We start from the raw sequence: 23,350 nt of genomic DNA, 5'->3' as shown, positions 1-23,350 counted from the left end.
TTTCCACGAGTATTTCCATTTTTTAAGAGCAAGATGACATTGCGAGGGGGTACATCAGATCTTTGTTTCCCAAGTCGATGTACCACGTCGATCTCTTCTTAAGAGACAAAGACCAGGTCGCCCATGCCCTTAATGCTATCACTGCATTCTCTATTGCATCAGGATTAAAACGAAATGTTTCTAAATGTGAAATCTTTTGTTTATATGACTCCGATGATAAAGAAATAGAAAATATTCCTGTAAAGGACTGTGTTAAATATTTCGGGAATACATTTGTCATAAAAAAAACAGACAACATATTAATTTCTCTCCTAAAATTAAGAAAAAAATATATATATTGAATAATTGGCTACAAAGGGATCTTTCTATACTTGGGAGAGTACTTCTGTCCAAGGCAGAGGGACTGTCTCGCTTTGTGTACCCCTCATTATCTTTATTTGTAAATCCCTCTACCTGTAAAGAGATCAATAAGACCTTTCTTGACTTCATCTGGAAAAATAAGTCTCACAAACTAAAAAAGTCAGTCCTGTGTAAGAAAAGACCTGAAGGAGGTCTGGAAGTGTTGGGTTTTGTTGACATAAATAACACTTTCAAGATCAACTTGTTGAAAAGATGTTTGATCAATACTGATGCAATATGGTATTTCATTCCAAATAATTTGTTTAATAAATTGGGGGGTCTTACATTTTTACTGAAATGTAATTATATTCCTGAAAGATTACCCGCTAAATTGGCTAGGTTTCACCAACAAGTTTTAATGTCCTGGAAAATGTTTTCTGCACATTTTTTCCCCACATAAAGCTATTTTGTGGAATAATTCAGATATAACTGTAAGGAATAAGTCATTGTTCTACCCCAGCTGGCATGAGAGGAATATTGACATTGTTCTTGATGTTTTTGACAACAGGGGTAATATTCTTACATATGAACAATTTATAACATTGAATGAGTTTCCAATACCTTTCAGAGAGTTTATATCTGTGATCAAAGTCGTTCCCAGTGGTCTAACTACACTAATGAAAAGTCATCTTAGCTTTGGTGATGATCACAAAGTTTATCCAGAACTCAGTTTGGAAGGCGTGGCCTTACTTGAGAAATCTTGTTGTAATAAATATATAAGACACATTTTTCATTCACAGAACCAATTTACGCCTAGAGGAACATGCTTATTTTTTACCTTTATTTAACTAGGCAAGTCAGTTAAGAACAAATTCTTATTTTCAATGACGGCCTAGGAAGAGTGGGTTAACTGCCTTTTCAGGGGCGGAACGACAGATTTTTAACTTGTCAGCTCAGCGATTCGATCTTGTAACCTTTCGGTTACTAGTCCAACGCTCTAACCACTAGGTTACCTGCCGTCCCTATTCCTGACATTGTCTCTAAAAAACCTTGGTTAAGGCCTTACAAATATTGTATACCAAACTAATTTAAGGAAGTGCACTTTAAAATTCTACATAAGATATATCCATGTAAATTCTATATTGTCCAAATTTGTGGCTATTGGTGATGTCTGCGTTTTCTGTGAAAAATAAGATAATCTGATTCACTTGTTCTTTGAATGTATATTTGTGTCAGAATTTGGAGAAAACCTTGCAGAATACTTATTTACCATTATGAAAACTACCCATGTTTTTGACATGAAGGATATAATATGTTACTATTGCAATGATAACAAGACCATTGAAGTTATTGTGATTTTTTAAATTCTTGTTGGTAAATACTTTATACACAAAATAAAATTCCAGAATTATATACCAAGTTACACATATTTTTGATTGAATTTAATTATCTTGTTAATAAGACATTATCCCTAGTGAATAACAACAAGAATATAATCTTCCTGAATCATTATAATGAGATTTTTTCAGAGTGAATACAATTGCATTAGAATTGTTTTTTAAATTATTTTATTTATATTTTTGTATGTTTTAGTATTTTATTGTTAATATTTGTGTTTTGTATTGTTAGACATGTTTGATGTAGCAATGTAAGTTGTTGATTTTTGTATATGAATAAAAATGTATTTAAAAATGAATAAAAAAGAAAAAATATAAAAAATAAGTGATATCCGTATCGCCGTAGACTACTCCACTGCTCTTATCCTTACCTCCAAGCGTTTATTCAAATTGGTTAATCTTTGGATGCCGACAGCAGTCGTACCATTGGAAGTCATAGCTTGGACTGCAGCCTACAAAAGCCTATTCCTGCTCTTTTCTCTCGATCCATCAAATGCATTTGGTGTGTCATCCTAGTGGTCTCTGATGTGTGGTCAGACTCGCTCAGGTGGAACAAACTTAAACTTGCGCCTTTTTTTCAATGCTGATTTGAATGTCATTGAGGTTTTTTTCTCGCAAACATTCTTTCTGAATTTAAAAGTAATCCTCGAAGTAATCATCTCGTTTTTCAAAAGTATCTATAATCTGATTACAATATTTTAGCTGGTAACGTAACAGGTTACAGTTTTTTTGTAATCCCTTACATACTCCCCAACCCTGTCTGTACGTTGAATGTGTATGCTATATGATATATACATAATAGTTGGAGTCCCGAGAACTGGTTGTGCTACATACTGTATGTAGCTAGTTCATAGCATTTAAGTAATGTGCTGCCGAATGTGACATAAGGAAAACTGTGAAGATATTCATATGTCAGAGGAACACCAATATTGTTGAGCCAAATACACATTGTATTGTACTTGTTCACCTCTATAGTTCAGATTCATGCAAATTATACTCTAGTCCATAACAGATTGGATTGGATTGGATTGGATTTTCAGTCACATTATCTCTGATTCACTGAGGTCATTGAGGTTAAATCTGTCAAGTGTGGAGTCTGATGGCAATAGAGATAGATACAGTATTTGTATTTGTTATGGATCCTCTCTTTCTAGGGTCCAGCAAAATTAAAGCCGTTATAACCCGTTTTTATAACTTTAAAAACATTACAATACATTTCACAACACATTAAGTGCGTGCCCTCAGACCACTACTCTACTACCACATATCTACAACACAAAATCCATGTGGACGTGTGTATAGTAAGTAGTGGTGGAAAAAGTACCCAATTGTCATACTTGAGTAAAAGTAAAGATACCTTAATAGAAAATGTGAAAGTCACCCAGTAAAATACTACTTGACTTAAAGTCTAAAAGTATTTGGTTTTAAATATACTTAAGTATCAAAAGTACAAGTATAAATCATTTCAAATTGTTTATATTAAGCACACCAGACAGCACTTAATTTTTTTTTTTGCCAGACTACAACATCATTTACAAACGAAGCATTTGTTTTAAGTGAGTCCTCCAGATCAGAGGCAGTAAGGATGACCAGGGATGTTCTCTTGAATTTGTATGTGAATTTGACCATTTTCCTGTCCTGCTAAACATTCAAAATGTAACGAGTACTTTTGGTTGTCAGGGAAAATGTATGGAGTAAAAAGTACATTATTTTACATAGGAATGTAAAAGTAAAAGTTGTAAAAAATATAGATAGTAAAGTAAAGTACAGACACCACAAAAAACGACTTAAGTAGTAGTTTAAAGTACTTTTACTTAAGTACTTTACACCACTGTTAGTATGTTAGCATGTGTGTGTGTATGTGTCTTCACAATCCCATAAGGTGTATTTTTATCTGTTTTTTATATGATTCTACTGCTTGCATTAGTTACCTGAATTGGAATAGAGTTCCATGTAGTCATGGCTCTATGTACTGTAGTACCGTGTGCCTCCCATAGTCTGTTCTGGACTTGGGGACTGTGAAGAGACCTCTGGTGGCATGTCTTGTGGGGTATGCATGGGTGTCTGAGCTGTGTGCCAGTAGTTTAAACAGACAGCTCCGTGCATTCAACATGTCAATACTTCTCACAAATACAAGTAGTGATGAAGTCAGTCTCTCCTCTACTTTAAGCCAGGAGATATTAACATGCATATTATTAATATTAGCTCTCCGTGTACATTTAAGTGCCAGCTGTGCTGCCCTGTTCTGGGCCATTTGTAATTTTCCTAAATTCCTCTTTGTGGCACCTGACCACAGTATTAATGCTTATGGCTAAACTTTACTGCTCTGTACACCCCTAGCCTGTACATCCCTGACAACGTGTTGAGCATAGATGTATGGTACGGAGGTCAGATAACAAGTTGAAAAATATTATCAGATTACGTAAAGTGGTGTCAAATGAATCCATTTCACTCAAGAGGACAATGTATTCTTTTAATGTGTGAACATTTGGTCTTGATGTTAATTCTTAGAGATACAAAGGTGAGTTGAGTTGAGGTGAGGTGAGTTTGTCACTTTTGTGACACATTTGATTCATTCAAGGAAAAGGTTAACGAGATAGGGTCAATATAAAACTCTACGGTCGACTCCCCAAAATAAATGGAAACATTTTCAAAAAAATCTCAAATGCTCATTTGGCATTTATCTTCATTGCGCAGAGGCTGTACTTCTACCTCACTCATCCCAGTACATTAAACGTTTGTCTCTATTTGTGGACCCTTAGGATCATTAAGTAATGTTAGTATTAGTAAGTGTTATTGCACTACTGTATTCAGAGAGAGATAAAAGAACACAGACCAAGTACTTGTTGTATAATCATGGTTTATTTTCAAAAAAATTCTAACACATGCAAACAGCTTTTTTCCCATCACTGTATACATCACCAGTTAACTTGATTGGGTAAGAAGTTGTTACCCAAAGTTGTTGGGGGGATGGTCAAGACGAGGGGGGGGGGGGGGGGGGGGGGGGGCTAGTTCTGGTCCTAGAAAGATGAATGGGGTTCTGATTGACATTCACTGGAGGAGCTGGCCTCTGATCAAACACTCATCACAGAGCCTCAAGACCAGCTCCAAGTTCCCTTCCAGAAGCAGGACTGGGCAAAGGAGTTAAAGACAGGGCGAAGGTGGTGGGGTGTGGTAACCTCAGCAGCCTCAGCTTAGACTTAGTCGGTGGCGTAGAGCAGGAAGCCGGAAAAGGTGTTGTAGTGGCTCTGTTCGTCGCACAGGAAGCATCCGATGGGCAGGGTGACGGACAACTTGTCCCCGGCCTGCAGCTGGACGGCCATCACCGTGGTGGTGCTGTCCTCCTGGTCCTGCTGGTTCTGCTCGCTGCAGCCCGCCACCTGGCGCCCGTTCACCATCAGGCTGGCGCAAGCGGCCAGGTTGGCGCCGGGGGCGCCCGAGTCGCTGTACACGGTCAGGGCCAGGCTGTAGACACCGGAGCGGGGCACAGTGAAGATGCCGGTGCGGTTGTTGTAGCCCTCGCCCAGGTTGACGAAGATGTGCTGGTAGACAATGGTCTTAGCTTCACGGAAGGGGCCCTCGCAACGGCGTGTGTTGGTCAGGGCCACGGAGAAGGCACTTCGGCTAGCTGTAGATGGAAAGAGAGAGAGGGAAAGATAGTGAAATGAATATACAATGAGACAAAATAACAGCAAGCCATTTGGTTTCCAGTCAAAATGTAACACATTGGCCGGTGTTGATGTGGTAGTGGAGATAGTGGTTGCGGTCAGGTGGTCTCACCGCGGACGTTGTTGACCATGGCCTTTGCCTTCTCCAGGCCCTTCTGCAGCTCGTTCAGACTCATGTTGAAAAACTGCTCCATCCTCCACATCTGCTTCTGCATCAGGCAGCAGCCGCAGGAGGCCTGGTCCGCCAGACACACTGTGTGGACACAGACACACAGACAGACAGGACAAAGGATTAGACAGTGGTTCTCAACACTCCTCGCTGTTTGCCATCCTCAGTGTGTTTAGTGTCTCCCTTTCTCCCCTTCCTACTCTCTCTATCCCTTACAGTTCTCTGTTTTGGAGTCCTTTGTTGTCTCTCCAGGGCTATTCCAGCTGTATTCATTGGCCAGAGCGGCCCCCAGCAAGCACAGCAGTACGATAGCTGTAGGAGGAGAGAGCAGAGTAAAGCACACAGTTACACCACAGTATGCACTCTTCCATATACTGTACACACACCTGCAGCGTCACACACCATCTTAGACAAATGGTGCATGCAGAGAGAATCAACACTACTCATAACCGAACAGACTGTATTTGAATAGGGAAAGTATAAACATGTAACTTCAATCTTTCCTAGACTACCTGATCTAGCAGCATGTTCCAGTAATATTTATAACTGTACCCTTGCGGAGCCCATTTCCCCGTACAAAAAGCAGCAGGACTGCTGCCCTCCAGGACAGGAGTTGTGCACCCCCTTGGCTACTCTAGACCAAAAGCTTAACTCCTCTGTCCTCATTCAACCACTCTGGAGCCTACATCTGCAGTTATGCTTCCCTGTCATATAGGAAACCATAGAGATGCCCACCTCTCATTTTGCAGCTTGGAGATGGCAGTCGATGTTCACAGACAGTCGGATGGGATGGATAGACTGTCACCAGGAGATGAACTCGGTCTATAAACCCTGAGTAAATGCCACCTCCCACTGTCTGTCCTCTGTGGGCAGGGCAGTGGCAGGCTTTGTGTCCTGCATATGTGGGACAGGTATTGTCTGTCACCCGGACCATGGAGTTCCCATTGAACTGCAATGACACTTTACCTGTGTTTTCAGGTGTCAGGCAGCTTCCACCTGCTCATTGTGTATGTTAATGGGCGATGGAAAGAGTGTCAGGTAGTCGGCAGGGGACCCTTTCCTGATGCAATGGGCGAGAGGTGAAAAACAGTGAACTCATTCCCAGCATAGCATGTTGGGAGGGGAGCGCAGAAGGCAAGGGGAGTAGATTGTCAGGGTTTTTCTGTATAAGAACAGTGTTGATCTTCCTATATGGAAAGCAATGGGGAATAATGCAGATGACGCTGTTAAAGAGAATAGACTGAGGCAGAACGAGTGGAGCAAGGTCAGCAATTATGATGTGGAGATTAAGGAGTTTCCTGTCATAAACTGTTCATCTTATTATATAAGGAGGCAAGTGCCAATCAAATCAAATCAATTTTTATTTGTCATATGCACCGAATACAACCTTATAGTGAAATGTTTACTTACAAGGCCTTAACCAACAATGCAGTTAAGATAAAATCAGTGTTAAGAAAGTATTTACTAAATAAACTGAAGTAAACAAATTTAAAAATATATATTTAAAAAATATATTAAAAAAAAATCTAGATACAGTGGGGAGAACAAGTATTTGATACACTGACGATTTTACAGGTTTTCCTACTTACAAAGCATTTAGAGGTCTGTAATTTTTATCATAGGTACACTTCAACTGTGAGAGACGGAATCTAAAACAAAAATCCAGAAAATCACATTGTATGATTTTTAAGTAATTAATTTGTATTTTATTGCATGACATAAGTATTTGATCACCTACCAACCAGTAAGATTTCCGGCTCTCACAGACCTGTTAGTTTTTCTTTAAGACGCCCTCCTGTTCTCCACTCATTACCTGTATTAACTGCACCTGTTTGAACTCGTTACCTGTATAAAAGACACCTGTCCACACACTCAATCAAACAGACTCCAACCTCTCCACAATGGCCAAGACCAGAGAGCTGTGTAAGGACATCAGGGATAAAATTGTAGACCTGCACAAGGCTGGGATGGGCTACAGGACAATAGGCAAGCAGCTTGGTGAGAAGGCAACAACTGTTGGCGCAATTATTAGAAAATGGAAGAAGTTCAAGATGACGGTCAATCACCCTCGGTCTGGGGCTCCATGCAAGATCTCACCTCGTGGGGCATCAATGATCATGAGGAAGGTGAGGGATCAGCCCAGAACTACACGGCAGGACCTGGTCAATGACCTGAAGAGAGCTGGGACCACAGTCTCAAAGAAAACCATTAGTAACACACTACGCCGTCATGGATTAAAATCCTGCAGCGCACGCAAGGTCCCCCTGCTCAAGCCAGCGCATGTCCAGGCCCGTCTGAAGTTTGCCAATGACCATCTGGATGATCCAGAGGAGGAATGGGAGAAGGTCATGTGGTCTGATGAGACAAAAATAGAGCTTTTTGGTCTAAACTCCACTCGCTGTGTTTGGAGGAAGAAGAAGGATGAGTACAACCCCAAGAACACCATCCCAACTGTGAAGCATGGAGGTGGAAACATCATTCTTTGGGGATGCTTTTCTGCAAAGGGGACAGGACGACTGCACCGTATTGAGGGGAGGATGGATGGGGCCATGTATCGCGAGATCTTGGCCAACAACCTCCTTCCCTCAGTAAGAGCATTGAAGATGGGTCGTGGCTGGGTCTTCCAGAATGACAACGACCCAAAACACACAGCCAGGGCAACTAAGGAGTGGCTCCATAAGAAGCATCTCAAGGTCCTGGAGTGGCCTAGCCAGTCTCCAGACCTGAACCCAATAGAAAATCTTTGGAGGGAGCTGAAAGTCCGTATTGCCCAGCGACAGCCCCGAAACCTGAAGGATCTGGAGAAGGTCTGTATGGAGGAGTGGGCCAAAATCCCTGCTGCAGTGTGTGCAAACCTGGTCAAGAACTACAGGAAACGTCTGATCTCTGTAATTGCAAACAAAGGTTTCTGTACCAAATATTAAGTTCTGCTTTTCTGATGTATCAAATACTTATGTCATGCAATAAAATGCTAATTAATTACTTAAAAATCATACAATGTGATTTTCTGGATTTTTGTTTTAGATTCCGTCTCTCACAGTTGAAGTGTACCTATGATAAAAATTACACACCTCTACATGCTTTGTAAGTAGGAAAACCTGCAAAATCGGCAGTGTATCAAATACTTGTTCTCCCCACTGTATATCAGCAACTTATTTAAGCAAGCTAAGTGGACAGATTTATACAGGGGCGCAACTTTCGCTGGGGACAGGTCTACCCCACATTTTGAAATAGCATTTTTGTCAATCCCAGTTTTATCATTGGAATGTGATACAAAACGAGGCAACGTTGTGCTTTAGGACCATGCGGTCACGCCCTGGCCATAGAGAGGTTTTTATTCTCTATTTTGGTTAGGTCAGGGTGTGACTAGGGTGGGCATTCTATTTCTATGTTAGTGTGGTTCCCAATCAGAGGCAGCTGTCTATCGTTGTCTCTAATTGGGGATCATATATAAGTTGTAATTTTCCGTTTGGGTTTTGTGGGATGTTGTTTTCTGTTTAGTGTTTTTTCCTGAGAACTGTGCGCTTTCGTTTTCACCTTTTGTCATTTTGTTTGAGTGTTCTTTGAACATTAAATCATGGACACTTTCCACGCTGCGCTTTGGTCTCATTCCGACGATAGCCGTTACAGAACATCCCACCACTAAAGGACCAAGCAGCGTGGCCAGGAGGAGCAGGGATCCTGGGCCCGGGAGAAAAGGGAGTGGAGGACATCCTGGACCTGGGAGGAGGTAATGGCAGGGGACAAGACCCTGCCATGGAAGCAGGCGGAGGTAGCGAGAGAGGAACGGCGACACTATGAGGAGTTGAGACAACAACGGAAGCCCGAGAGGCAGCTCCCCAATTTTTTTTGGGGGGGGGGCACACGGGGTGATTGGCGGAGTCAGGGTTTAGACCTGAGCCAACTCCCCGGGCTTACCGTGGGGAGCGTGTGACCGGTCAGGCACCGTGTTATGCGGTGATGCGCATAACTCCTTCAAGACTGTTGGAAAAGCATTCCTCATGAAGCTGGTTGAGAGAATGCCAAGAGTGTGCAAAGCTGTCAAGGCAAAGGGTGGCTACTTTGAAGAACCTAAAATATATTTTGATTTGTTTGACCCTTTTTGGTTACTACATGATTCCATATATGCTATTTCATAGTTTTGATGTCTTCACTGTTATTCTACAATGGAAAAAATAGTACAAATAAATAAAAACCTGTGAATATATATGTCCCCCCCACCTCTAAAACAAATGTTGCGCCCCTGGATTTATATAACATATCATCTTATTCAGGAAACTCATTTGTGTTAAACTGAAAATGGCCTAATTTCAAACAGAAGATACGTTTCTACTGGTATTTTGAAAACAACTCAAATTCACTTCAAGCAACTTTGTTTATGCTAAAAAAAATGTTTTTATCAATCATGCATTTGAATATAATTCTTACAAACCAAAAGGGCACATGACAATAGGACAGCAGCTAAGATATGGCTGGAACAAGCTATCAGCAAATCAGCATCTAATACTGGAACATTCCTATCAGTTGTATAAACTAGTCCAGTTGACATAGAGTCACAGATGCCCCAACCCCTGACCAGAAGCAGAACCCAGGATAGAGAGGGCCAGTAAAGTCTGTCTGGAGGGAGTGGATGAGATGGGCCTGGTTGTTGGAGATCCTGTAGAAGGCCAGTACTCCTTCATGTTGGTCCAGGTACACCCCTAGCCTGCGAGCCTTGGTTGAGCTTAGCTGGGTCTCCTTCCCAGCGTGCCACATTGAGAAGCCCGTCCCAGACCAGTTCAGGCTCCAAGAGTGCTCGTTGTAGCCCAGCCTGCTGCTGTCGTCAGCCTCCTTTCTGTCCAGGTCTCTGTAGGCCACGCCGATAGTGATCTGAGTGACAAATAATAAAAACTAAGTAAAATAACTCAAAGCCAAAATAGTGAATACTAGTCAATTGATGACAGATTCAAATCAAGGGCATCTCTCAAGTACATAACATAAGTTGACGTGATCTTAATGATGAGGGAGCAACCATATAAATTATATTAAGTGTGTACCAGTGAAGGCTGCTGAGGGAAGGACGGCTCCTAATAATGGCTGGAATGGAGCCAATGGAATGATATCAAACAAGTTTGATACCATTCCATCAACTCCATTCAAGCCATTATTAGGAGCCATCCTTCCCTCAGCAGCCTCCTCTGGTGTGTACCCATGAGTGTTCCAGTCAAATGTGGTCGTAGCCTGAGAAGCTTTGTCCCTTCTAGTAATTCTTTTTCTATGGCAGTAATAACCCACCTTCTGGCCCATCCACTCTGTCTCCCAGTAATAGGGGCTTCCAGTCAGGGGCTCCCTGCACAGTATCTGTCTCCAGTAGATGAAACGGTCGGGGTGCTCCGGCTGGTTCTGCTTCTCTGCCTTCAGAGTGGCTTACGGTCCCCATCAGCCAGTTTCAGGTGGCGGTAAGCAGTGTTGGGGTCAAATGTCAGATTAAAGCGAACTACATGGAGAAAGACAGGAAAGACTGGTGATGCTATTGTCATCCTTTGTAGTCCACACTCACTTTTTTGTTCAAGCGTCCAATTGTCTGAAGATCTGAAGACGCTTCAATGCTGCTTATGACTACATTTCTATAACTCTTTAAAAGGGTGAAAAGCAGTAAAAGGGCTACTCACATTTGAGCATTTCTTTTCTGGTTTTCAGCTCTGGGTTTTCCAAACCAACAGTGGTCACCTGATTCACTAAAAGTTGTGAGAGAAAATAAACTATTCTTATTGACAACATTTTATTTGCATTATAATGCCAACTTTGGAACTACACTGAAGAATCCTCAGACCGCTGTTCATATATTTACCTTGAGGTACAGTTGTAGGTAATGGAGGTTGAGGTAGAATGTTTGTTGATGTCACCTCATTCACGAAAGAAAAGCAATAGAGGTGAGAAAATAAGAAAGCTGTTTTTACAGCTAGTCACTGCGCAAATCCATCGTAAATCGTGGAGTTGAGTTTAATCAGCTAGGTAGAGGTGAAGGGTTTGATGTTATTTCACATACTAAAATGCAACAGGGGAAAGCATCTTGATCATCTCATACAAAGACTGAATTAAACATGTACCTGTGTTCAGTTGAGGGTTTGATTGCACTTTGGATGCTACAGAGAGTAATGAGAAAAAAAGATTAACATTCTGATAGAAAATGGCAACTGCAACTTAGTTTTTTAGTTTTCATTTAACATGTCTTGTAGATGCTTACCTGCATTTTGTGAAGCCACCTGATTGTTGTCAGTAGATGCTCCGTTCCCTGCAGCTTGACCATTGAACAATTGAGACGGACCAAGACTGGCATCATTCACTACAAGCAAGAAAACAGTCTCAGTAATATTAATAACCATATATACTGCTCAACCATTGAGCAGTCTCAACAGAACCAGCAAAATAAAAAGGGAAAATAGTAAAACAGGTCCTAATCTCCCTGTATACATTTTAGGCCATTGAAAATGCACATGGACTCACCAGTTCTGAAGATCTTGGCCATGCTGGATTTACAGAGATCCTGTAGTCCATCTCTTAGCTCTTCCATCACAGTTTGAATCTCAGACACAAGGGCCTCCTCACCCAGCCCTATCCCCATTATGTGTGAGGAGCTCCAGGGTGAAGATATTCTGTAGAGGATGATAGATGAAGACAATAACGCCTAGTGGTGAGGATGGTCATCTCAATCCCATTATCTTTTTTCCTTGTACCTTTAAGAAGCAGATGTGGTCCTGCATGCTGGCCAGTCGGCTGAGTTCCTGGTCTTTCCTGCTGAGCTGGGCCAGCTCCTGCTCCAGCTTGTGGATGTGGCCCTTGGTCCGGCTGCCCATGGAGGCCTCATGGGCACAAAGCAACTCCCCGACCTGGGTACCCATCAGCTCCACACTCTTCACCAGCTCAGAGAAGAGCTCCACACCCTCCTTCTGTAGGGCCTGGACTGAGCTCTGAGAAGAGAGAGGACACAGACATGGAGAGAAGCAAAGCAAAAATGGAGGGATGGATAGAGGTGGAGAGACAAGGAGGAAGTGAAAGAGGGGGCAGAGTGTTATGAAACAGTGACTAACTACTAGGCTCTTGTGATGGAAATGTTACTTTGTGAATCTTGTCTTTGGTGTCAAACAATCCTTTGTTCCTGCCTGTGCCTGGTAAAGATATGAGGGAGGGCCGTCATGACCTCCTCCTTTAGACTATTTGGCAGAACACCAAGAATCTGTTCTATAAGTTAAGATAGGGTTGGTTCCGGCATGTGTCTGGCACCGTCTCCTATGAACTATGCCTATGTAACATGTCTGTAACCAGCATAAAAAGGGAACTAAACGGGACTGCCCCGTTAGAGCTCCTCATCGACATGTGTACTTGGTGCATTGAGTTTGTTGGAACCCCTCTGACAATAAACAATGATTCATTTAAGATTGACTATGGGTGTCCCTGTGTAAGAATTTCCACAACACACTGAAAACAAATTATGTAACCACAACATATTTTACATTGATGAGGGGTTTCCTTACTTTGTGGAGCTGGGCAGTTTATGGGAACTCCTTGAGCTCCTTCTCCATCTCTTGGATCCTCCTCTGTGTCTCGGCCTGCATTGGAACTAGCTCCCTCTGCACACAGGGACACAGTATACAGAAACACAGGATTCTCTCAGGCACCCAGTATTTTCTAAAATTCAAATAAAGCTGCTATATTCAAATAAAATAGCTGTGGCAACAGACAAAACAACAGTCAGTTCTTTACCCATCTCTCCTTCCACTCCTCTTGCGGCTTAACCACACGGTGGCCCTTGTGTCCATCACGACAACACTCGTCACACAAACACTCCTTATCATCATGGCAGTAGAGCTCTAGGGGCCGCTGGTGTTGAGGGCAAAGCCTGGGGCTGACGACGGGCAGTTGGGGGAACATCCCCCCTTGGCGAAGGCCTGTGTCTGCACACACCTCCAGGTAGATAGACATGGATGGTGGGGCAGACGAGATGGAGAGGTAGGGATACTCCTGGATGCCCTTCCTTCTCAGCTTCGCCATGGCCTCCACTAGCACTGTGCTCTTGGCCAGAGAGGGTCGTCAGGTGAAGACCTGCCTACTCTGGGGGCAGTTAAACTGACCCTTGGCCTCATTCTGGTCCCAGTGCCTCTGGATGCAGGACAGGCAGTAGGTGTGACCACAGGGCAGCGTGGTGGGGTCACGTAGCGTCTCCAGACAGACAGAGCACACAAACTCCTCCTCAGGCCATGCGGCAGCGGCCATGGAGCTGGGAAATGTAGGTCCTGGAGATTGTGGTCAACTTTGTAAGTAAGACTGCCAATGCTTCCGAAATGTCATAGCATGCTGGTTAAAACCTAAATGGGCTGGCCTTGGGCGAGGCAGGAAAAACAGATAAGACCAGTGAGGAGTTTCCAAAACATTCTGACTGATGTCACAGTCACATGGATGAGGCAGAAGCACTGCAGGTTGTCAGTGGTCTAGATTTTTAAACAATCTCAAAGTGGTAGACCGACAGGTTTTTCACCTTCTCCAAGAAGGAACCACGTTTTTACCTTCTTTGTGGATATAAATAGCCTAGTTATTGTTAAAAATACACACACACTGTGTGTCCACAATAATAAGGTTGTACCTCACAATGTTAAACAATACAATGGCTATACTGTGTAAACTGATCGTCCATGTAAAAGGACACATGACCTCCAACATGTGAAGTTAATAGGAGCATGCTAAATTTGGTGTCAAATGGAAACTAAGAGTCTATATTCTGGAGAAATTAAGGCATATATACACTGTACACTTTTTAACCCCCCCTCCCCATTTTCACATTGGTGCTCATGGGTCCTTTTACATGGAAATGACCAGCAGCTTACACAGTATAGACATTTCTGCCGTATCCATTGTATTGTTTATCATTGTTGATACAACCACATTTTTCACCTTCTCTGTGGCTATAAAAAGCATAGTTATTGTACAAATGTTGAAATAAACACTGTCCACAGTAATGTGGTTGTGTCAACAATGATAAACAATACAATGGATACAGAAATGGCTATACTGTGTAAGCTGCTGGTCATTTCCATGTAAAAAGGACTCATGAGCACCAAATGTCAAATTTGGTGTCAAATGAAAGGTAAGAGTCCATCTTCTTGAGAAATTAAGGCATTTATACACATTACACTCCAGCAGCTACAATTTCTCCATCCACAATTCAACTGTGGGAACATGGCGGCTGTCACCAGGCAACAGAAAGAGCTTGCCACTACTATATAAGAGATTGTTTGTGAGGAGATGACCTCTGCCCTTGACTTACAATTAAAACACCCACTTTTCAAGATGGTTTGCAAGCATGTATTTTTTTCTGATCAGTGTTTGTAGCTGAAAATCTTTTCATCTGGCTGTGAACACATTGGACAATAGTGCAATATTGCATCGAGTTTTTAAGGAGACATACAAAACAGTTCTGCTGAAACATTTGAGGCCTACCTGGGCACCCTACTCTGCACTGGGGCATTATCTGAGCAGACACCTGCCTACTGCTGCTTTTATCCTTCCACTTGACATTGTGCCTTGGATGCTTCTGGACTACTGCGAAACTTGAACTAGCCTACTTTTTTTAATGTCCCGCGGCCACCGTGTAGCGCTTGCCTCCCTCCCGGCTTCCAACGGAAACTACAGCCCCTTCGAGGTGCTTCTCTCCTGGCTATCATACTGGCAACACGGCCTCCGCTGCATTGCTGTTTTGATGGGCCACAGCATTTAATCACATTAAGTGAGTCACCGCTCTCTCCTTGCTGTTATGATGGCGAGTTGTGTGCCTTGATTGTGTTTATTGTGGGTCCTAGTGCTGGCTGTTTTCTAGTCTGTGGTTGGGTTCTGGTTTGCTGCCTATAACTGTGGTGATCCTACAAACTCTGATTCAATTCTAACTGACCATCACACTGTGTGGATTGACTTTTAGTGGATTCCTCGCCAACCTACAGTATATACACACAAAAGTATGTGGACACCCCCTCAAATTAGTGGATTTGGGTATTTCAGACACACTAGTTGCTGACAGGTTTATAAAATCGAGCACACAGCCATGCAATTTCCATAGACAAACATTGGCAATAGAATGGCCTTACTGAAGAGCTCAACGACTTTCAATGGAACACCTTCATAGGATGCCACCAAGTCAGTTCATCATATTTCTGCCTGCTAGAGCTGCACCGGTCAACTGTAAATGCTGTTAAGTGGAAACAGCCGGGAAGTGGTAGGCCACACAAGCTCACAGTATGAGACCGCCAAGTGCTGAAGCGCGTAGGGCGTAAAATTAATCTGTCCTTGGTTACAACAATCACTACCAAGTTCCAAAATGCCTCGAAGCAACGTCAGCAAAATACCTGTTTGTCGGAAGCTTCATGAAAAGGGTTTCCATGGCCAAGCAGAAACCATGGAAACCATCTTAGGTGGCAAGCCTAAGATTACCATGCGCAAAGCCAAGCATCGGCTGGAATGGTGTAAAGCTCGCCACCATTGGACTCTGGAGCAGTGGAAACGCGTTCTCTGGAACGCTCTCTTAACTGAAATCCATTTCCGGTGACTTTTTTTTTTGCTATTATATTTAAGCCTTTGTCTGGGGAAAAATGTATACATGACTGTTATAGGAGTTAACTAGTTTGTAGTCTTTTATTAAAATCAGAAGTTATTATCCTGGGTGACCTAATTTATGAATGGGAAATGCACGCTTCAGACAATCTAACAGACATGTGAAATGATCTAAACCCAACCCCGCTGGTGACTAAGCCTACCGTCATGGCCAAATGTTTTGAGAATTACAAAATACTAATTTTCACGAAGTCTGCTGCCTCAGTTTGTATGATGACAATTTGCATATACTCCAGAATGTTATGAAGAGTGATCAGATTAATTGCAAAGTCCCTCTTTGCCATGCAAATGAACTGAATCCCCCAAAAACATTTCCACTGCATTTCAGCCCTGCCACAAAAGTACCAGCTGACATCATGTCAGTGATTCTCTTGTTAACACAGGTGTGAGTGTTGATGAGGACAAGGCTGGAGATCACTCTGTCATGCTGATTGAGTTTGAATAACAGACTGGAAGCTTCAAAAGGATAGTGGTGCTTGGCATCATTGTTTTTCCTCTGTCAGCCATGGTTACCTGCAAGGAAACACGTGCCGTCATCATTGCTTTGCACAAAAAGGGCTTCACAGGCAAGGCTATTGCTGCCAGTAAGATTGCACCTAAATCAACCATTTATTGGATCATCAAGAACTTCAAGGAGAGCGGTTCAATTGTTGTGAAGAAGGCTTCAGGGCGCCCAAGAAAGTCCAGCAAGCGCCAGGACCGTCTCCTAAAGTTGATTCAGCTGCGGGATCGGGGCACCACCAGTACAGAGCTTGCTCTGGAATGGCAGCAGGCAGGTGTGAGTGCATCTGCACGCACAGTGAGGTGAAGACTTTTGGAGGATGGCCTGGTGTCAAGAAGGGCAGCAAAGAAGCCACTTCTCTCAAGGAAAAACATCAGGGACAGACTGATATTCTGCAAAAGGTACAGGGATTGACGCTTTGCTTGTTTGATGGCTCGTCTGAGGGCATAGCGGGATTTCTTATAAGCATCCGGATTAGTCTCCCGCTCCTTGAAAGCGGCAGCTCTAGCCTTTAGCTCGATGCGGATGTTGCCTGTAATCCATGACTTCTGGTTGGGATATGTACGTACAGTCACTGTGGGGAGGAGGTCGTCAATGCACTTATTGATGAAGCCGATGGCTGAGGTGGTGTACTCCTCAATGCCATTGGATGAATCCCGGAACATATTCCAGTCTGTGCTAGCAAAACAGTCCTGTAGTGTAGCATCCGTGTTGTCTGACCACTTACGTATTGAGTGAGTCACTGGCACTTCCTGCTTTAGTTTTTGCTTGTAAGCAGGAATCAGGAGGATAGAAAATGGTCAGATTTGCCAAATAGAGGGCGGGGGAGAGCTTTGTATGCATCTCAGTGAGTGGAGTAAAGGTGGTCTAGGATTTTTTTCTCCTCTGGTTGTTCATGTTACATGCTGGTAAAAATTTGGTAAAACTGATTTAAGTGTGTCTGCATTAAAGTCTCCGGCCACTAGGAGCGCCGCTTCTGGTTGAGGTTGAGCATTTTCTTCTTTGCTTATGGCCTTTTAGAGTTGGTTGAGAGCGGTCTTAGTGCCAGCTTCGTTCTGTGGTGGTAAATAGACAGCTACGAATAATATAGATGAGAACTCTCATTAGATAGTGTGGTCTACAGCTTATCTTACTTCTTTAATATTAGACATCGCGCAGACGGTGCATGGAAAATCCCGCTAACTCTATATTGTCCATATCGGCATTCAGCCACGTCTCGGTGAAACATAAGATATTACAGTTTTTAATGTCCCGTCGGTAGGATAATCTTAATCGTAGGTCATCAATTTTATTTTACAATGATTGCACGTTAGCAAGAAGAACAGATGGCAGTGGGAGTTTACTCGCTCGCCTACGGATTCTCAGAAGGCTGCCCGATCTGCGGCCCCTTTGTAACGGCGTTCCTCCTCCTCTTCATCCGAAGAGGAGGAGCATGGATTGAACCAAAATGCAGCGTTGGAATAAGACATAATGAATTTATTGAACAAGACAAAACGAACTATACTTGACAACTAAACAAAATAACAAACCGAATGTAGACAGACTTGGACCACGAACTTACATGAAACACGAAGAACGAACGAACAAGTACTTACTACAAACAAAACGACGAACGAACGAAACAGTCCCGTATGGTGCAAACATAGACACAGACACAGGAGACAACCACCCACCAACAAACAATGTGACACCACCTACCTTAATATGATTCTCAATCAGAGGAGATGAAAACCACCTGCCTCTAATTGAGAACCATATTAGGTACCCATTAACCAACATAGAAACAGAAAACATAGACTGCCCACCCAAACTCACGTCCTGACCAGCTAACACATACACAAACTAACAGAAAACAGGTCAGGAACGTGACACCCTTTCCCTGCTCTTTACGCAAAAGGCGGGGATCTGGGCCTGTTCCAGTGAAAGCAGTATATCCTTCTCGTCGGACTCGTTAAAGGAAAAAGTTTCTTCCAGTCCGCGATGAGTAATCGCTGTTCTGATGTCCAGAAGTTATTTTCGGTCATAAGAGACAGTAGCAGCAACATTATGTAAACAATAAGTTAAATAAGTTACACAAAACGCAAACAAACTAACACAATTTAGTGACCTTGATTGCATTTCAGCTATCCCTGGACCTGACTTAGCTTTGAGCCTTTTTGCAGATGTCTTCAATACTTTTGTGGATTATTATGTAACCGCTCTTTCGGATTGTAATGGGAACCCAGCTAAATTCTGGAAAACTGTCAAATCCCTGAAGGGTTCTACTTTCACCTCTCGGCCACAACCAATTAATTCAGACACTGGCCTCATTACGGGGAAAAAAATCCATATTTGATACATTTAATAAAAATTTGTTTGTCACATACACATGGTTAGCAGATGTTAATGCGAGTGTGGCGAAATGCTTGTGCTTCTAGTTCCGACAATGCAGTAATAACCAACGAGTAATCTAACCTAACAATTTCACAACAGCTACCTTATACACACAAGTGTAAAGGGATGAAGAATATGTACATAAAGATATATGAATGAGTGATGGTACAGAACAGCATAGGCAAGATGCAGTAGATGGTATCGAGTACAGTATATACATATGAGATGAGTAATGTAGGGTAAACATTATATTAAGTGGCATTGTTCACATGACTGGTGCCGCAAAGCACTTCCGCATTGTCTCCGTACTTGGCTACCTGACAAACCTTTAGTTTTTTACTCTTAACTATTTAATCAAACTCTGTATCTAACAAGTTTACCAACGTCTTAGTTTTGTCCTCAATTTTTTTTTTTCCACTTTTGCTACCCCGGACATAACATTATGCCTTCTCATTGCAGTCGCTCTACAGAAGAACTATCGCCTTATGGTGAGGATAGCCGAGTTGCATGCTCGGCTTCAGGCGCAATCGTTAGGCAAGTGAAATTTAAGTGAAGGAAAGGATACAGCGTCTGTGCCGCCAGTAAATACAGGTTGTGTTAATCCCCCCGCACAGTCCCTTCAGCCGTACAATTTTCTCATTGCTTCTGGAAAGAATGCTGTTGGCATGCTCAACCGGTGTTGCTCTTTAAACTGGTTTTCCCCACTAAGCAACGAGTCGGAGTCAGAGCCCAAGCCTTCTCAGGTCTCTCCACCCGTTATGGGGTCTGAGCCGCCAAAGCCTCCCACCATTAGCTCTGACAAATTGAAAATATATAATATACCACAAACCCAGAGGTGCCTTATTGCTATTATAAACTGGTTACCAACATAATTAGAGCAGTAAAAATAAATGTTTTTTCATACTCGTGGTGTGTGATATACCACAGCTATCATACATTATTTACCAGTGGGCAGGGCTACCGACTTAAAGGCTAATCTAAAATTGGTGCTGGCTGAGGCTAAAACTGGCGAGTGTAGCTAGTGTAGGGGTATTGTTATCCACGTCTGCACCAACGATGTTAGAATGAAACTGTGAGAGGCCACCAAGTGCAACATAACTTCAGAGTGTAACTTAGATAAGAAAGATGTGTTGGCATCGAGTAATTGTCTCTGGCCCCCTCCCAGTTAGGGGGGGGGGGGGGTGATGAGCTCTACAGCAGACTCGCACAACTCAATCGCTGGTTGAAAACAAAACTGTTTTCTGCCCCTGCCAAAATATAGAATTTGTAGATAACTGTCCCTCTCTTGGATCCCCACACAAACAGGACCAAGCCTGGCCTGCTGAGGAGTGACGGACTCCATCCAAGCTGGAGGATGCATCTTATCTATCAACATAGACTTATCAACAAACTTGACCTTGCGTGATACCCTAGATGCAGTTGCACCTCTAAAAACAAAAAAACATTTGTCACAAGAAATGAGCTCCCTGGTATACAGAAAATACCAGAGCCCTGAAGCAAGCTTCCAGAAAATTGGAACGGAAATGGCGTGCCAACAAACTGTAAGTATTCCGACTAGCTTGGAAAGACCACAGACAGAACAATGAGACAGATATTTCACCAGATGTATAAATGTGAAGCATCGGCTTGGCGTTTCCACTCAATACCAAAACTTATGGTATTGAGAGGAAGCCCAGTTGCGGCAGTGGGAGAAGATGGAATGAGATGGATTTTGGCTGACATTCTGCACATTTTCTCAATACTATACTTGGGATCTCAATACTATTTTCTGTTCCCAAAATTAGAATATGTTACGAACAGAGTGGACTAAGTTTTGTAAACTTTACTCTTTGCCAAAGTTTCAAAAATTGCGTTGTTTAGAAGGAGTGCAAAGGCAGATTTAGTTATTGCACACGTGCACTTCACAGAGTAGGTGTTCCCTAATGGAAAAATGCGCATGCATGATAGAACGCACCAATAGGATCTTGCTAGCTCATGCTTAGCTCTGCCCACCTCCATGCTTGTTTTGCCCATTATGACTAATTTGTTCCCATTTGAAACGACGGGCTGTGGTCTATCTTGGTTTAGTTATAAAAATATTTCACAGTACCTTGAAATATCAAAGCGTCCTTACTGGTGCTCGATTAGCCTACTTTTCCAAGCTACTTTTCCAAAAACAATCCCCAATTTATTTTTGATACTGTTGCACAGCTAACTAAAAAGCAGCATTCCCCAAGTGAGGATGGCCTTCACTTCAGCAGTGATGAATTCATGAACTTTTTTGACAAAAAGATCATTAGAAAGCAAATTACAGACTCCTTTTTGAATATGTCTATTTTGAATTTCCTCCCATTCCATTTTTTTTAAAGCAGCAACTCACTATCTTCCTGAAGAGAAATAATGTATGCGAAATGCGCTAGTCTCGTTTTAGACCACATCATAGTACTGAGACCGCACTTGTGAAGGTGGTAAATTGCCTTTTAATGGCGTCAGACCAAGGCTCTGCATCTGTCCTCGTGCTCCTAGACCTTAGTGCCACTTTTAACACCATCGGTCACCCCATCCTTTTGTGGAGATTGTAAACCCTAACTGGTCTACACGGACAAGTTCTTGCCTGGTTTAGATCTTATCTGTCGGAAAGATAGTTTGTCTCTGTGGATGGTTTGTCCTCTGACAAAGCAAGGATGTTTGTGTTCCTCAAGGTTCCGTTTTAGGAGCACTATTGTTTTCCCTATATATTCTACATCTTGGTGATGTCATCGGGAAACACATTTCCAACTTTCACTGCTATGCAGACGACACACAGCTGTACATTTCGATGAAACCCCAAAATTGACTAACCTGGAAGCCTGTGTGTTTCAGACATAAGGAAGTGGATGGTGGTAAATGTTTTACTTTTAAACTCGGACAAAACAAAGATACTAGTTCTAGGTCCCAAGGAACAAAGACATCTGCTGTTTGATTTGACAATTCATTTTATGGTTGTACAGCTGTCTCAAATAAAACTGAAGGATCTCTGCATTACTCTGGACCCTGATCCCTCTTTTGACAAACATATCAAGAAAGGGCAGCTTTTTTCCATCTTTGTAACATTGCAAAAATCAAACTTTTTGTCCAAAAATGATGCAGAAAAGCTCATCCATGCTTTTGTTACTTCTAGATTAGACTACTACAATGTTCTACTCTCCAGCTACCCAGATAAACACTTAATAAAACTTCAGTTTACGCTAAATACGGCTGCATGAATCTTGACGAACCCCCAAAAATTGATAATATTACTCCAGTGCTAATCTTTACATTGGCTTCCTGTTAAGGCTAGGGCTGATTTCAAGGTTTTGCTGTTAACCTACAAAGCATTACATGGACTTGCTCCTACCCATCATGCCTAGGACCACCTGGCCTGACGACGCCTGGCTGTCCTTGTCCCCAGTCCACCTGTTCATGCTGCTACTCCAGTTTCAACAGTTCTCCCTGCGGCTATGGAACCCTGACCTGTTCACCAGACGTGCCATCCTGTCCTGGACCTGCTGTTTTCAACCCTCTCTCTTGCTCCCTTTCCATCTCTCTCGCACCTGCTGTCCTGACCTCGGAATGCTTGGCTTTGAAAAGCCAATTGACATTTACTCCTGAGGTGCTGACCTGTTGCCCCCTTTACAACCACTGTGATTATTATTTGACCCTGCTGGTCATCTATGAACATTTGAACATCTTAAAGATGCCTTAATGGCCACGTACTCCTATAATCTCCACCCAGCACTGCCAGAAGAGTACTGGCCACCTCAGAGCCTGGTTCCTCTCTAGGTTTCTTCCTAGGTTCTGGCATTTCTAGGGAGTTTTTCCCTAACCACTGTATTTCTACATCTGCATTGCTTGCTCTTTGGGGTTTTAGGCTGGGTTACTGTATAAGCACTTTGACATCTTCTGATGTAAAAATGGCTTTATAAATACATTTGATTGAATCACCATTTTATTTCAGCGGGTCATCTTTTTGAAAGAACTTCCAAGCCTATTCACAATGATTTTGGGCTGGATAGGATTTTGGGCTGATAGAGGAAACTTGCTGAATGATCAAAGAAATTATGAATGTCATTGTATGCTGTAGTGTTAAGATTTCCCTTCACAGGAACTAAGGGGCCTAGACCAAACCATGAAAAACAGCCCCAGACCATTATTCCTCATCCACCAAACTTTACAGTTGGCACTGTGCATTTGGGCAGGTAGGGTTCTCCTGGCGAACAGTTATTGTGCTTATGTTGTTTCTAGAGGCAGTTTGTAACTCTGTAGT

The 23,350-nt window shown here is 42.6% G+C and overlaps 1 protein-coding gene and 1 pseudogene across 1 annotated transcript; both read right to left on the bottom strand.

Moving 5' to 3' along the window:
• Positions 1–4,936: 4,936 nt before the first annotated feature.
• On the bottom strand, positions 4,937–10,859 carry cbln20 (cerebellin 20). Its single transcript, XM_071358435.1, has 5 exons — positions 10,848–10,859; positions 10,121–10,442; positions 5,790–5,885; positions 5,517–5,657; positions 4,937–5,364 (listed from the first exon to the last, which is right to left on the bottom strand). Exons 1-5 carry the CDS (start codon positions 10,857–10,859, stop codon positions 4,937–4,939), a joined length of 999 nt encoding a protein of 332 aa, XP_071214536.1.
• A 2,246-nt stretch (positions 10,860–13,105) lies between these two features.
• Positions 13,106–13,904, bottom strand: LOC139548697 (E3 ubiquitin-protein ligase TRIM47-like; annotated as a pseudogene).
• Positions 13,905–23,350: the final 9,446 nt, after the last annotated feature.

The sequence above is a fragment of the Salvelinus alpinus genome, chromosome 22 (genome assembly GCF_045679555.1).
Source record: "Salvelinus alpinus chromosome 22, SLU_Salpinus.1, whole genome shotgun sequence".
NCBI lineage: Eukaryota > Metazoa > Chordata > Actinopteri > Salmoniformes > Salmonidae > Salvelinus > Salvelinus alpinus.
The sequence above is the reverse complement of the archived record's forward strand: the minus strand, read 5'-3'. Positions and strand labels throughout refer to the sequence as shown.